A 12,717-nucleotide genomic window follows, 5' to 3' on the forward strand; every position below is an offset into this window, starting at 1 on the left:
CGTTGGTGGTCAACTTACTAACTTTCTTGAGAAATTTTCAATACTTTCACCTTTCCAACATGGATTTTGTTTGAATTTCAGCACCAAAACACTGTTGGTTTCCTTACTCTCAAAAATTCAACAATTACAATTACAAAATAAATATGCCATTTTGCTGCAGTTCGATCAATCTGTGGCGTTTGACATAGCGCATCATGACATTCTGCTTTACCTACTTTCAGACATCAGTCTCAACCAGGTTGTTCTGGACTGGTTTTCCAAATTTTTATCGTCTCGCTCTTATTCAGTCAACATTAAAGGTACATCTCAAAGTTTTGGCGTCCCCCTGTGGGGTTCTTCGGGGCTCTCTGCTTTCCCCAATCTTGTTCAATCTCTATATGACTACACTGAACCTTTAGAAATTGACAGCTTGGGAAACATTGTTCACCTATGCAGATGATATCTTTATCCAGATTGAGATTGATTCTGATCTCACCAGTCTCGCCTTTAAAATAAATCACTGTATCTCCAATCTCCAAGTTTGGGCTATGTCTGTTCAGACGAAGCTAAATGCTGCAAAAACAAAACTTTAATGACTAGGCCCAAAATTGGACTGTCTTCCTCCATCAGTAACTTTGGATTCTGGGGTTTCCTTTCAGATCAAATTTTCTTCTAAGATACTGGGAGTTCTCATAGATTCTTCCCTTACTTTTAAGGATCAAATAAACTCTCTTGTTAAGAAGTGCTTTTTTAGCCTTTGAATGCTGAGGAAGGTCAGAACTCTTTTCCATCAACAGCACTTTTCTGTTCTGGTCCAATCCATCATATTATCCCAGTTAGATTACTGCAGTGCAGTCTACATATCTTGGCATAACAAAGACCAGTCTTCAAAGACTCCAACTGATACAGAATTCTGCTGCAAAATTAATTTTTGGAAAAAGTAAATTTAATCATGTGTCTCCTTTGCTTCTAAATCTTCACTGGCTCCCGGTCCATCTCAGGATCCACTTACCCCTCTTGTCCCTTTATTATGGAATGTTTATAGATTCTCTCATACAAGAAGTTCCCAACAATTCAAACTCTCCTTGACTTCAATAAAGGGAATCAAAGGAATCAAGAAACTTAGTCAGTCTTTTTTGTTTTTAAATTAACTTAACTATGGAATGAAATTCCTCTTATCCTAAGGTGCCCGGTTCTTTTTCAACTTTTTCACAAATCTTTAAAAACTATTCTATTTGCTAAACACTTTGGAAATCATTCGCATTAATATTCTTTGAGTTTGTTATTTCTCTTTTATTTTTTTGTATTTCTTTTAGTTACTGTTAACCAAGTCGAGTTCCATTTTGGTTGAAAACCCGGCATATAAAGCTAAGTTTTAGTTTAGCTCAATGCCTATATTTAGTATTGTATACTGCGCTTAACACCCATTTATGCCAAGGAAAATTAGGCCTAAATATCTGCACCTAGCATGTACACACATTGGGTGTATTCTACAAAAGTGTATACAAATTTTAAGAATACCCACAATCTGCCTATACTCCTCATCTGGCCATAATCCCTTTTTAGATTTGTGGACTAGAACTGGCACGCAGCATTTTACAGAACACACTGACCAGGTTGTATGTGTAACTTTTAATTAGTGCCATCAACTCTGTGATGTTAATTGCCAATTATCAGTGCCAATTAGGCTTGCTATGAGAGTTGTGTATGCATAATGTAGGCACTACCTGTATATACAGAATTGTGGGAAAGTGTATAAATTTGATGTGTGCCAAGAAGGGACCTGAGGTGGCATTAGTTACCAGAGTGTTTGGGTCTGTCTAAGAGCCAGCTTTATGAAGACTATTGACTGTGACTGCACTAAGTGAGAAAGAGAGAGAAACTCTGCTTTATTAAAAACTAGGCCTGTGAAGTAACAGAAATGGCTATAACCTTTGTGCACATAAATAAAGCACATGTGACTTTTACCTGCAACCTGTGTGTGAGTCTGCTACCTTTGTGTGAGGTCCTGCAGCCAGCCACTAACCACACTGCCACGGACATCTACTATCATTCAATTTTCTTACATTTGATGAGCTAGAACGGAAAAAAAGCTGGGAAACGTCTTTGCGAAATTTTGATGCTTCTTATAATTTAATTTCCAGCTTTGCATAAAATACTATAGTGCTCAAAATAATAAAAAAAAAGGTCTAAAAAGTGGCCTAAATCAGTACTTGGATGATCAAAATGCCTGATCGTCCAAGTAACGATAACCAAAGCTGGTTTTAGACGTATTTAAAACCAGCTTAGGCATTCCCCCTGCCTCTAAATGCAAAGAGTGAAAAGAAGTGTTTTTAGAGGAGGGGAAAGAGTGGGAGGTGGGCCGACCTAGACATAGTCATACAGCAGGTATAACCATAAGTTTAGACAGGTTGCCTAGTCGGCACTTAGACGTTTTGACTTAGACCAAAACAGGTATAAGTGCTGAAAAAGGGGCTGCTGAGCTGATCGCGGCTGCAGTGATCAGCTCAGCGGCCCCAGCAACCTGCCTACCCCCCACCGTAATGATCGCCAATCTCTCCTGCCATGATCCCCCCCTCACACCGTAGCGAACTGGGCAGGAGGGAGCTAAACCCCTCCTGCCCGAAGACCGGACGAACCCCCCTCCAATGAAGATCATAGCAGGAGGGAGCCCAACCCCTCCTGTCCGAAGACCGGATGACCCCCCCAATGAAAATCGAGGCAGGAGGGAGCCCAACCCAACCTCATTTTGTACGTTTGTTTTGAGAATGGACATTTTCCTTGCTTCTACTTTCAACGTTTAGGGCCTAGGCCAAAAGGGGACTTAGACGTTTTTTTAATTATGCCCCTCCACCTATTAAACATTTATATTAATTATCAGGTATGGATAAATTTTAACAGCAGAAATCTGGGATGTCATAGAGTTCATGCACTCAATTTCAGGCAAGAAAGAAGAAGATTGTTGAGATAAAGTTGGATTATGCCTGCTGTTCTTAAGCCTCAGAGTTCTTTGTCATATTTAAATAAATAAAAGCTGAGCTTTTTGAGGTCATTTGCTGGTTAAGAACATTTAGCAAAACTCTCTTAGAATCCTCCAATAATGCAACTTAAAAAGCTAAGCTGTTCAGAATAACTAAGAGATGTTGGCTGTCATTATAATGTGCAAACATAGTGTACTAGTTTCTAAAATAGGGAATGATTTGTGAGGTGTGCAGTGAAGGGAAACTTATGGATAGGCAAACTGCTAACCTGTGAAAATGTAGGACAATCACTTGAATTTGCAGCATGTGGTTCCAGCAATTCTACTTTGCAAGCTACCCTGCTAATTACCCTGTTTTTAGGGAATGTACTATAAGATTGATATTTGATCATTTTTGCTATGGAATGACTAAGAATATAGCAAAGAAGTATAATAACCCTGAAAGGGCCAACTGAATTGATTAGAGAGCTCAAATCTTGCCTGCCCTAAGAAAGGTTAGTTTCATTATGGTGAAACCCTCTGTCGTCTTCTGAGATACATTTGAGAGACTAGGGGAAATGCAAAGGCTTGATTCCATAAACGGCACCTAAATCAATAGGCACCTACCACATGTCATTCAAAGTTAGGCGCCCAAATCAAATTAGGTGCCCCTAGACTTTTGCAACTTAGGTGCTGTCATTTTAGGCCAAGGTTTTCTTGGCCTAAAATACTGGTGCCTAATTCATTCCACATCCAAATTCTACCCCCTAACCCACCCACTCTTTCGGTAGGTGCAGGTAGGTGCCTTGAGGCAAATGCCTACATGGTTCCTTCCAAGCCACAGTAGATGCCTGCTCGGAAATTTTTTTTTTTTTTGTTTATTTTAATGGTGTTATTCAATTAATAGCACTGATTAAACCAATTAAAGAATTTAGATAGGCACATAGATTGGCTAGGCATGCCAGTCTAAGTGCTTAAAGGCAGGCAAATTTTATAGAATCAATAGAGTCAGGTTTTCAGGTTTGAAAGTCATTAGCCCTCCCCCCCCTCTTTTACAAAGCTGTGCAAAGCAGCAAAAGTCCTTTAAATCCCTGTGGGCTTCGGGACATTTACCACAGCTGCCTGTGCTATCGGGCTTTGTAAAAGAGGGGGGTAAATTCTTTTAGAATTCTTTAAAGTATTTTTTTGTATACTCGGAAGTCAAAATAGCACTACCAGAATAATATTTGAAGCTAAAAAATAATTTTGGTAAAAAAATGTGCCTTCATGGTGGATGTTATCACTGTGGGCTACCATTAAGATGGGTTATTTCACTGTTAACCTGTTATTAGTAACTAGGCCTCATCACATAAAAATGTACAGGTGCTATTATAGCATATGTTAGCAGTAAAAACCTTCTGTCTAATGTGTGGCAGCAGCAAACAAGATGCTAGGAATTATTAGAAAAGGTATGGTAAATATGACTAAGAATATTATAATGCCTCTGTATCTTGGTTTTTGGTTTATTTATTTATTTCCCACCCTTACCCAGGACGGGTTACAAACTTGCAGACAAAAATACAAAATTGCCGAGAATCTCGGCAAGAGGGAGAATTAGAAGGCCTTGAGCATGCGCAGATGCATGCTCAAGGCCCAGCAGAGGCAGGAAATTCTTCAAGCGGCACCGGCTCGTCCTGTGGGCTGCGTGCCGGTACTAAATGGGGGTTAAGTTTCAAGTTGTTCAAGCGGGGGAGGGGGGTGCCGGTTCGAGCGGGGGGCCTTTGCGAGCAGGGGGAGCGATGCCGTTTCTCGGGGGGAAGGGGTGCTCGCAAATCGAGTCAACATTCGGTTTGCGAGACAAGTTTTGCGAGAATGTTTTGTTCGTCTTGCAAAACTCGCAAACCGGGTTACTCGCAAACCGAGGTTTGACTGTACTATATCCTTGGTTTAATAGAAGGCCCCTATGAGAAACCGGAGGAAGCAGACACAGATCTCAGTGGGTAATTTTTTTTGTTGGACAACAACTTAATTTTATATCACAGATATAAATTTCTTTTTTGAGGGGGGAAGCCTCAAAGTGGATTACGGCTAATTTCTAAAATGCAATGAATAACTTCACAGAGGCAATTAGATTGTAAACTTTTCTGAGCAGGGACCGTCTATTGCATATTAAATGTACAGCACTGCTTCCACCTTTTAGCACTATAGAAATGATAAATACCGTATTTTAACGCATATAACATGCGCGTTATACACGATTTTACAAACCGAGTATAACCATGCGCGTTATATGTGTGAGCGCGTTGTACAAATTTTTTTTTACATAGTTTTCCCCCCCGACGTCCGATTAATCACCCCGAAGGACCGCTCGCACCCCCACCCCGAAGAACCGCTCGCACCCCCCAGCCTCCCCCCCCCGCATGGAGAAGCTGCCTACCATTGTTTCCCGATGCCAGTGAGCCCTGCTGCTTCCTCTTCCAGCGGTCCCGCCCCTTCTCTGAGCCCTGTGCTGCGCTGCTTCCTCTGCCAGCGGTCCCACCCTTTCTCTGATGTCAGACAAGAAGCGGGACCGAGGCAGAGAAAGCAGTGTAGGGCTCAGAGAAGGGGTGGGACCGCCGACAGAGGAAGCAGCAGGGCTCACTGGCATCGGGAAACAACGGTAGGCAGCTTCTCCGGGCGGGGGGGGGGAGGCTGGGGGGGGTCCGAGCGGTCCTTCGAGGTGGGGGTGCGAGCGGTCCTTCGGGGTGATGAATCGGACGTCGGGGGGGGGAACTATGTAAAAAAAATTTGTACAACGCGCATGCTTACAGAGCTGGGAGCAGGACAGGGCGGCGAAAAGAGAGTCGGGACGAGAGGAGACTCGGGGCAGGGCTGGAAAGGAGATTCGGGACCAGAGGAGACTCGGGGCAGAGGGCAGGGCGGCGAGAGGAGAGTCGGAGCGGCAAGCAGCATGCGTGGTATGCGCGTGTGCGCGCTATATAAAAATTTGTTTACATATATTTAGGTTTCCCGCGCGCTATACCTGTGTGCACGTTTTCCACGGGTGCGCGGTATATGTGTGAAAATACGGTAGTAGCAGCAGAAGCAATATTCAGCCATCATAATGAAGGGTTTAAGATACATGCTACCATCGAGTGTTTAAGTTAATCTTATGCATTTAGTGTTACCATCTGTATAGATAGCGTTTCAGAATATACAGATAGAGGGTCATTTTCAATAGCATGTCTAAGGGCTCCTTTTACTAAGGTGCGCTAGCGTAGGAAATTACCGTGTGCTACACTTCTAGAACTAACGCCAGCTCAATGCTGGTGTTAAGTTCTAGCACGCACTATTCCACATGTTAAAGCCCTAGCGCACCTTAGTGAAAGGAGCCCTAAGTGTGACTTTGGACATTCTCCGCAAGACGTCCAAAGTTGAGGGTTGAGAAAGGGCCATTTTCAAAACCTTTTCTAGTTTGGCTATATCGTTCTTGAGATACAGTGACCAGAATTGCACACAATACTAAAGGAGTGATACAGAGGTGATACAGAGTGATACAGAGGTATTATAACATTCTTAGTCTTGTTAACCATCCTTTTATTAATAATTCCTAGTTTGCTTTTGTGGCTGCCGCTGCACATTGGGCAGAAGGTTTCATTGTATTGACACCCAATGACACCCAGATTTTTTTTGTGGGTGTTATCCCCAAGATGGACCCTAACATACCGCAACTATGATTTTAGTTATTCTTCACAATGTGCATCACTTTACATTTGTTCACATTAAATTTCATCTGCCACTTGGATGCTCAGTCTTCCAATTTCCTAAGGTCTGCCTGCAATTTTTCACAATCTGCATGTCTTTTAATAACTTTAACCAGTTTAGCATCTTTCATGAGGTACTTTGTCAAATGCCTTTTCGACCAGCTCACCTTTATCCACATGTTCATTCAGCCCTTCAAAGAAATGTAGTAGATTGGTAAGAACATAAGAACATAAGAAGTTGCCTCCGCTGAGGCAGACCAGAGGTCCATCTCGCCCAGCAGTCCGCTCGCGCGGCGGCCCATCAGGCCCATTGCCTGAGCAGTGGTCCCTGACTAGCTCTATAACCTATCTCTACTATCCCTACAACCCATATCTACACCTATCTATACCCCTCAATCCCTTTGTCCTCTAGGAACCTATCCAAACCTTCTTTGAAGCCCTGTACAGAGCTCCTGTCTACCACAGCCTCTGGAAGCACATTCCATGTATCCACCACCCTCTGGGTGAAAAAGAACTTCCTAGCGTTTGTTCTAAACCTGTCCCCTTTCAATTTCTCCGAGTGCCCCCTTGTACTTGTGGTTCCCCTTAGTTTGAAAAATCTGTCCCTGTCTACTTTCTCTATGCCTTTCAGGATCTTGAAAGTTTCTATCATGTCTCCCCTAAGTCTCTGCTTCTCCAGGGAGAACAGTCCTAACTGTTTCAATCTGTCAGTATATGAGAGATTTTCCATACCCTTTATCAGCTTTGTTGCTCTTCTCTGGACTCCCTCAAGTACTGCCATGTCCTTCTTGAGGTACGGCGACCAGTACTGGACACAGTATTCCAGATGCGGCCGCACCATTGCACGATACAGTGGCAGGATGACTTCCTTCGACCTGGTCGTGATACCCTTTTTAATGATACCCAACATTTTGTTTGCTTTCCTTGAGGCTGTGGCGCACTGCGCCGATGCCTTCAGTGTTGTGTCCACCATCACTCCCAGGTCTCTTTCCAGGTTACTTACCCCTAATAGTGATCCCCCCATTTTGTAGCTGAACATCGGGTTCTTTTTCCCCACATGCATGACCTTGCATTTCCCTATGTTGAAGCTCATTTGCCACTTTTTGGCCCCCTTAAATAAATCCATGTTGGCTCTATCTCATTACTCCATGCTTATTTAAATGCTCTGTCATTTTATTTTTTATAATAGTCTTTACTGTTTTGCCCAGCACCAGTGTCAGACTCACTGGAACTCTTTTTAAAAATTCTTTAATGTACACACCAAAGTCTATTAGCACATACCTGTGAGGTGGGATATATATGGGCAGAGCATAGGCAGGCCATGGGCTTATCAGTAAGTGTTGTATGCAACATATAGAATATTATCAGGTGTGCGCATTGCATGGGACACTTGGTGTAAAAGTTTTACTCCTGCTATCAATATTTAGCATGCCCATATTTAAGTATGCTAATGCAACTTCGCACTAGTATTTTTTTAATACCTTAGACATTCACTGAAACTATTACAGAATTGATCCTAAGTGAACCCCATTATGGCGCTGTCTTCTTGGCACCAAGTTAAAGAATTGCCCTGTTAGTGTAACATTTATTTGCTTGCCAACCCCACAGGTCGAAATGATAAGAACATAAGAATTGCCATACTGGGACAGACCAGAGATCCATCAAGCCCAGTATCCTGTTTCCAACAGTTGACAATGCAGGTCAAAAGTACCTGGCAAGGTTCCAAGGCATAAAACAGATTATATGCCCTAAGATTTCCGCAAGCCTTCTCAATAGTTGCTTAGGGACTTTTGTTTTAGGAAATTATCAAAATCATTTTTTAAACCCTGCTAAGCTAACTGATTTCACCATTATTTTTGTCACCCTCCTCTGTACCTTTTCTAATTCTACTATATCTTTTGTGAGATACGGTGACTAAAATTGTACGGCTGTACCGTACAATGATGCAAGAGCATTATAACACTATCATCTTTGTTTTACATTCTTTCCTGATAATTCCTATCTTTCTATTTGTTTTCTTAGCTACTGTCACACACTGAACTGAGGGTTTCAACTTATCCTCAGCAATGACACCTGGATCTTTGTCCTGGGTGGTGTCTCCTAACATGGAACCCTGCATCACGTAGCTATAGTTCAGGCTCCTCTTTCCCGCATGCATCACTTTGCACTTGCTCATATTAAACATCATCTGCCATTTTGATGCCCAGCCTCCCAGTCTCACAAGAACTTCTTGCAATTTTTCACAGCCCTCTTGTGACTTAACAACTTTATATCACTACAGCTTGGGCAGTTTGATTATATACATCACGTGGATTATTTTATCAGTTTAGCTAACAATGGCATGTTTATTTGAAACATTTCTCCCTGATTTTTAAACTTTCTGATTAGTCGTCAACATTGACTTAAAATGCTGTTTGCAAAATTTATACTTGTGTGTAAGTTGGCCATTAGAAGTTATTCAAATATTGTCAATTTTCAGCATCGGTACCCATGATTAGCCATATGAAAGCTCTTTCACTGCCATAACTTATCCAAATGGTTTTCCAGGTGTGGCACTGAATAGCAAATTGAATAAATTCTGGATCCTCCTTGGACTGAATCAACATTATCTAGATTGTTCTGGGGTGGACACTAAAGATTTTCCGCAGCACTATCTGGATAATCACTGGTTGGTAAGCCCCAGTGAGCAGCAGTTATCCAGGTGGGAGCCTCTCCTACAAGGATAATGGCGGCTGAATATAAACCACATTGTATTGTCTAGGTCTTTTCCTGATCAGTATGATTTTCAGGCTACCTGGAATGAATACGAAGGACCTAGTATATGCATGAGAATCGTATCTCAAATTGTCACAAATTAATTGTGACAATCCTGAAAACAAAACTTAAGTGTGCCTCCTGAACAATGTTGGAAAACACTATTGAAAAGAATGATATGTATGGTCTAAGTTGCAAAGGGTGGTGAGGCACTAAGCGGATGTAATAGTGTTACTGTGTTATGGAACAGAACTCACTTTCACAGTGTTTCTAACATAATTCCTAAGTTAATTGAGAAAAGCTGTTTGACATAGCAATTAACATTAAATTTAGAGCGCCTATCGATGCCTAAACAAAAGGTACCAGAATCATGCACCTACCGGCACTGAACGTCACTATGGGCGTGGCTAATGCCAGAAGTGGCATTCTGCCCCATAAAACATCTACGTGGGCATGATTCACAGCAAAAATAGGTGCCGGAAATGTAGGCCTTGAAAACCCTGGCCTACATTTCCGATGCCTATCTTTCCCAGAGGTGCGCTTCTCTATATGGCGCCATTGCACGATTGACACACGATTACTGCTGTATTGAGAATCCGTGCCTTGATCTCTTGACTGAGAGAATGCGTGCCCCCCTTTCTTGTCTGATACAGAATTCTGCTTGAATACTTGAGTCCTTCTTAATATCAACAAATATAATCTCTTTAAAGAAGATCTTCAGTTTTGTTCTGTCAGAGTTGCAACACTGATATTATTTTGCAGACCTTCAAGAATGTCATCAAAGTTCCATCGTACAAGTGGTTGAAGCTTATCCCATTTGCAACCACACCTTTTTATTCTGTCTGGGCTTTTTCCTTACATAGTTTTCTTGAATATCCCTGCTCTAAATGATGATCATTATCACTGTGGTCCACTTGCTCAAGGGGGATGAAGGCTCTCAGTTCTGCTCCATAGATCATTTATATATTTGACATTCATCCTGCACTGTGGTTGTTTTTAAACAGAGAATTCCCATGAGGCACCCATAATATCCTGTCATTATAGTAGTGGTTTACTTGCAGAGTGGGCAGAAGCTGTAAAATTTCTTTTTTTCAGGTTACCTGATTGGTTGGCTTCCTAATTAGTCATTTGCAGTACAATTGTTTCCAGAGTTATGGTGTAAAGTCGCAGAGGTGGTATCATTAAGAGTTATGTGATGAGGCAATTATCTGTAGTCTGTTACATCCTGCTTGGATATCTGTCCAGAGGGATGCAATAGATTGGTCGGGGAGGGAGGGGGCAGTTTGAGCAATAGCTGAAGGGATGTAATAGAAGTTCAGTGATTTCTAAATTACACATTATAGGAATAAAATGTTATTTTCAAAACTGTAATGTATTTAGTGAACCAAGCATTTTTACTGAATCAAGTAAAATTTTTAAGTGACACCCTGTAGCACTTGATCCATAAGCATTAATCAAGCCTTGGGTCAATGCATGTTCACAATACCCCCTCTTCCAAAAATGATTCCTTAGAAACACTTTCTAGTGCACCTTTCTAATTTAATATATGCTGTTTCCCTCTCTGTTTTCTATAGCTTCACAACAAATGTGCTTCACACCTAAAACCTGAATGTGACTGTGGACCCTTGAAGGATCACATTTTACCACCCACATCAATCTGTCCAGTAGTACTGGTAAGCTGCTATAATGCTCACAATGCACTTACATGCTAGTGACTTTATATGTAAATACTTCATTTTCAACAGCCATACATGCTGCAAAATAATAAAATAACAGAAGTGCAGTACTTAACGAAATAGACATAGTTTATAAAAAAAGGTGTTGTGTTTCACTTTCTGTGACCATGGAATTGCAGCAGGGTATGCTGTCATGGAGGCTGGCACAAATGTAATCACTTATCATACAGTATTTACCGGAAATTGTATAGACGGCTCTCTCAAATATTTTGACTTCTAAAGATCTGGCTTCCCAGAAAGACGAAGACAGTTTTATGGCCAGTTCTTGGATGCATATAACAAATCAGAAATCCCCCCTGCCGCCACACGCTGAGACATTCCCCGGCAGGAGGGATGCCCACTCCCTCCTGCCGCTGGCCCCATCATCCCCTAAACAAACACTAAACATTCCCCGACTCCACCCCTGATACTCCTGGACACCCCAAGATCCTCCTGTTACTCACCAACTCCACCCCAACAACCCCAATATCCTCCTGCCACTCTCTGTCTCCACCCGGACAACTGCCCGACACCCCCAAGATTCCCCTGCCCCAACCCCCCCCCCCCCCGAACACCCACCGTACCTTTATCTGATGGCTGGCAAGAGGGATGCCCATAACCTCCTGCTAGTAGGCCCACCACTGCAAGATGGCGGGCCTTCCCCTTCCTGGTGCATTCCGGGAAGCACTGGGGAGGGGCCTAAGGTGCTGATTAGCTCAGATGCCTGAGGCCCTTCCCATAGGAGGGGCCTTAGGCACCTGGGCCAACCAGAGTCATAGGTATCCTTCCCAATGCATCCTGGGATGCACTGGGAGTGGCCTAAGATTCTGATTGTCCAGATAACTAAGCCCCTCAATATTTGGCCACCTAAACTCGCCTAAGGTCACTTCCGGGCAAAACCATGCCCATGCCTAGCCTTGGGCAAGCTTAAGCGGCCCTATGTGTTTCCCTAGGCTTGCAACAATGCCTATGGTGTAGGTGACCTGCTTCGAGGTATGGTTTTTTTTTTTTTTTTTAAATGTTTGTCTTGATTGGTTAGACAGTGATAGAACGCCTATCCCTGCCTACAATTGGGACGCTATTTATAGAATTTGGCCCCTACTATCCAGAAAAACATGTTCAGTTGAGTGAATATATAGAACATGTCATAGATTGTGAGCCTGCTAGGGACAGGGAAAGTACCTGCATATACTATATACAGTGCTGTGTACATCTAGTAGCGCTATAGAAATGATAAGTAGTAGTATTAGTAGTAAACTATCTTAAAATGCATATATTTTAACATACATTTTATCTGAGGAAATCAGTGATCATAATTATATACTGTACATTCACACCGTTTTCAGGGCATACTGTTCTATCATTTAACAATAGTTATTAATTAAACTTGATAACTGAAATGCTCAGTAACCAAATGTTTGGAAAATATTTTTCTGGATTTCAGATTTGACACTAATTACATTAGAAAGCCTATTCCTGTTCATAGAGTATTCTGTAATAAGATCATCTCTGAAAGATCTGTTTGCTGTTTAATTTAGTTTTTGTATTTATTTGTAAATTCATTTGGATTGAAGTCTATACCCTAATT

At 42.0% G+C, this 12,717-nt stretch overlaps 1 protein-coding gene across 9 annotated transcripts in view; it reads left to right on the forward strand.

Annotated features, from left to right (window-relative positions):
- DGKB (diacylglycerol kinase beta) overlaps positions 1–12,717 on the forward strand; it is a 733,919-nt gene that overhangs the window by 279,998 nt on the left and 441,204 nt on the right. For all 9 annotated transcript variants that reach the window (XM_033930985.1, XM_033930986.1, XM_033930988.1 and 6 more), the window contains one exon: positions 10,989–11,087. In XM_033930985.1, coding sequence (XP_033786876.1) covers positions 10,989–11,087 — 99 coding nt within the window. The remainder of the gene's footprint in view (positions 1–10,988; positions 11,088–12,717) is intronic.

The sequence above is a fragment of the Geotrypetes seraphini genome, chromosome 2 (assembly GCF_902459505.1).
Source record: "Geotrypetes seraphini chromosome 2, aGeoSer1.1, whole genome shotgun sequence".
Classification (NCBI taxonomy): Eukaryota; Metazoa; Chordata; class Amphibia; order Gymnophiona; family Dermophiidae; genus Geotrypetes; species Geotrypetes seraphini.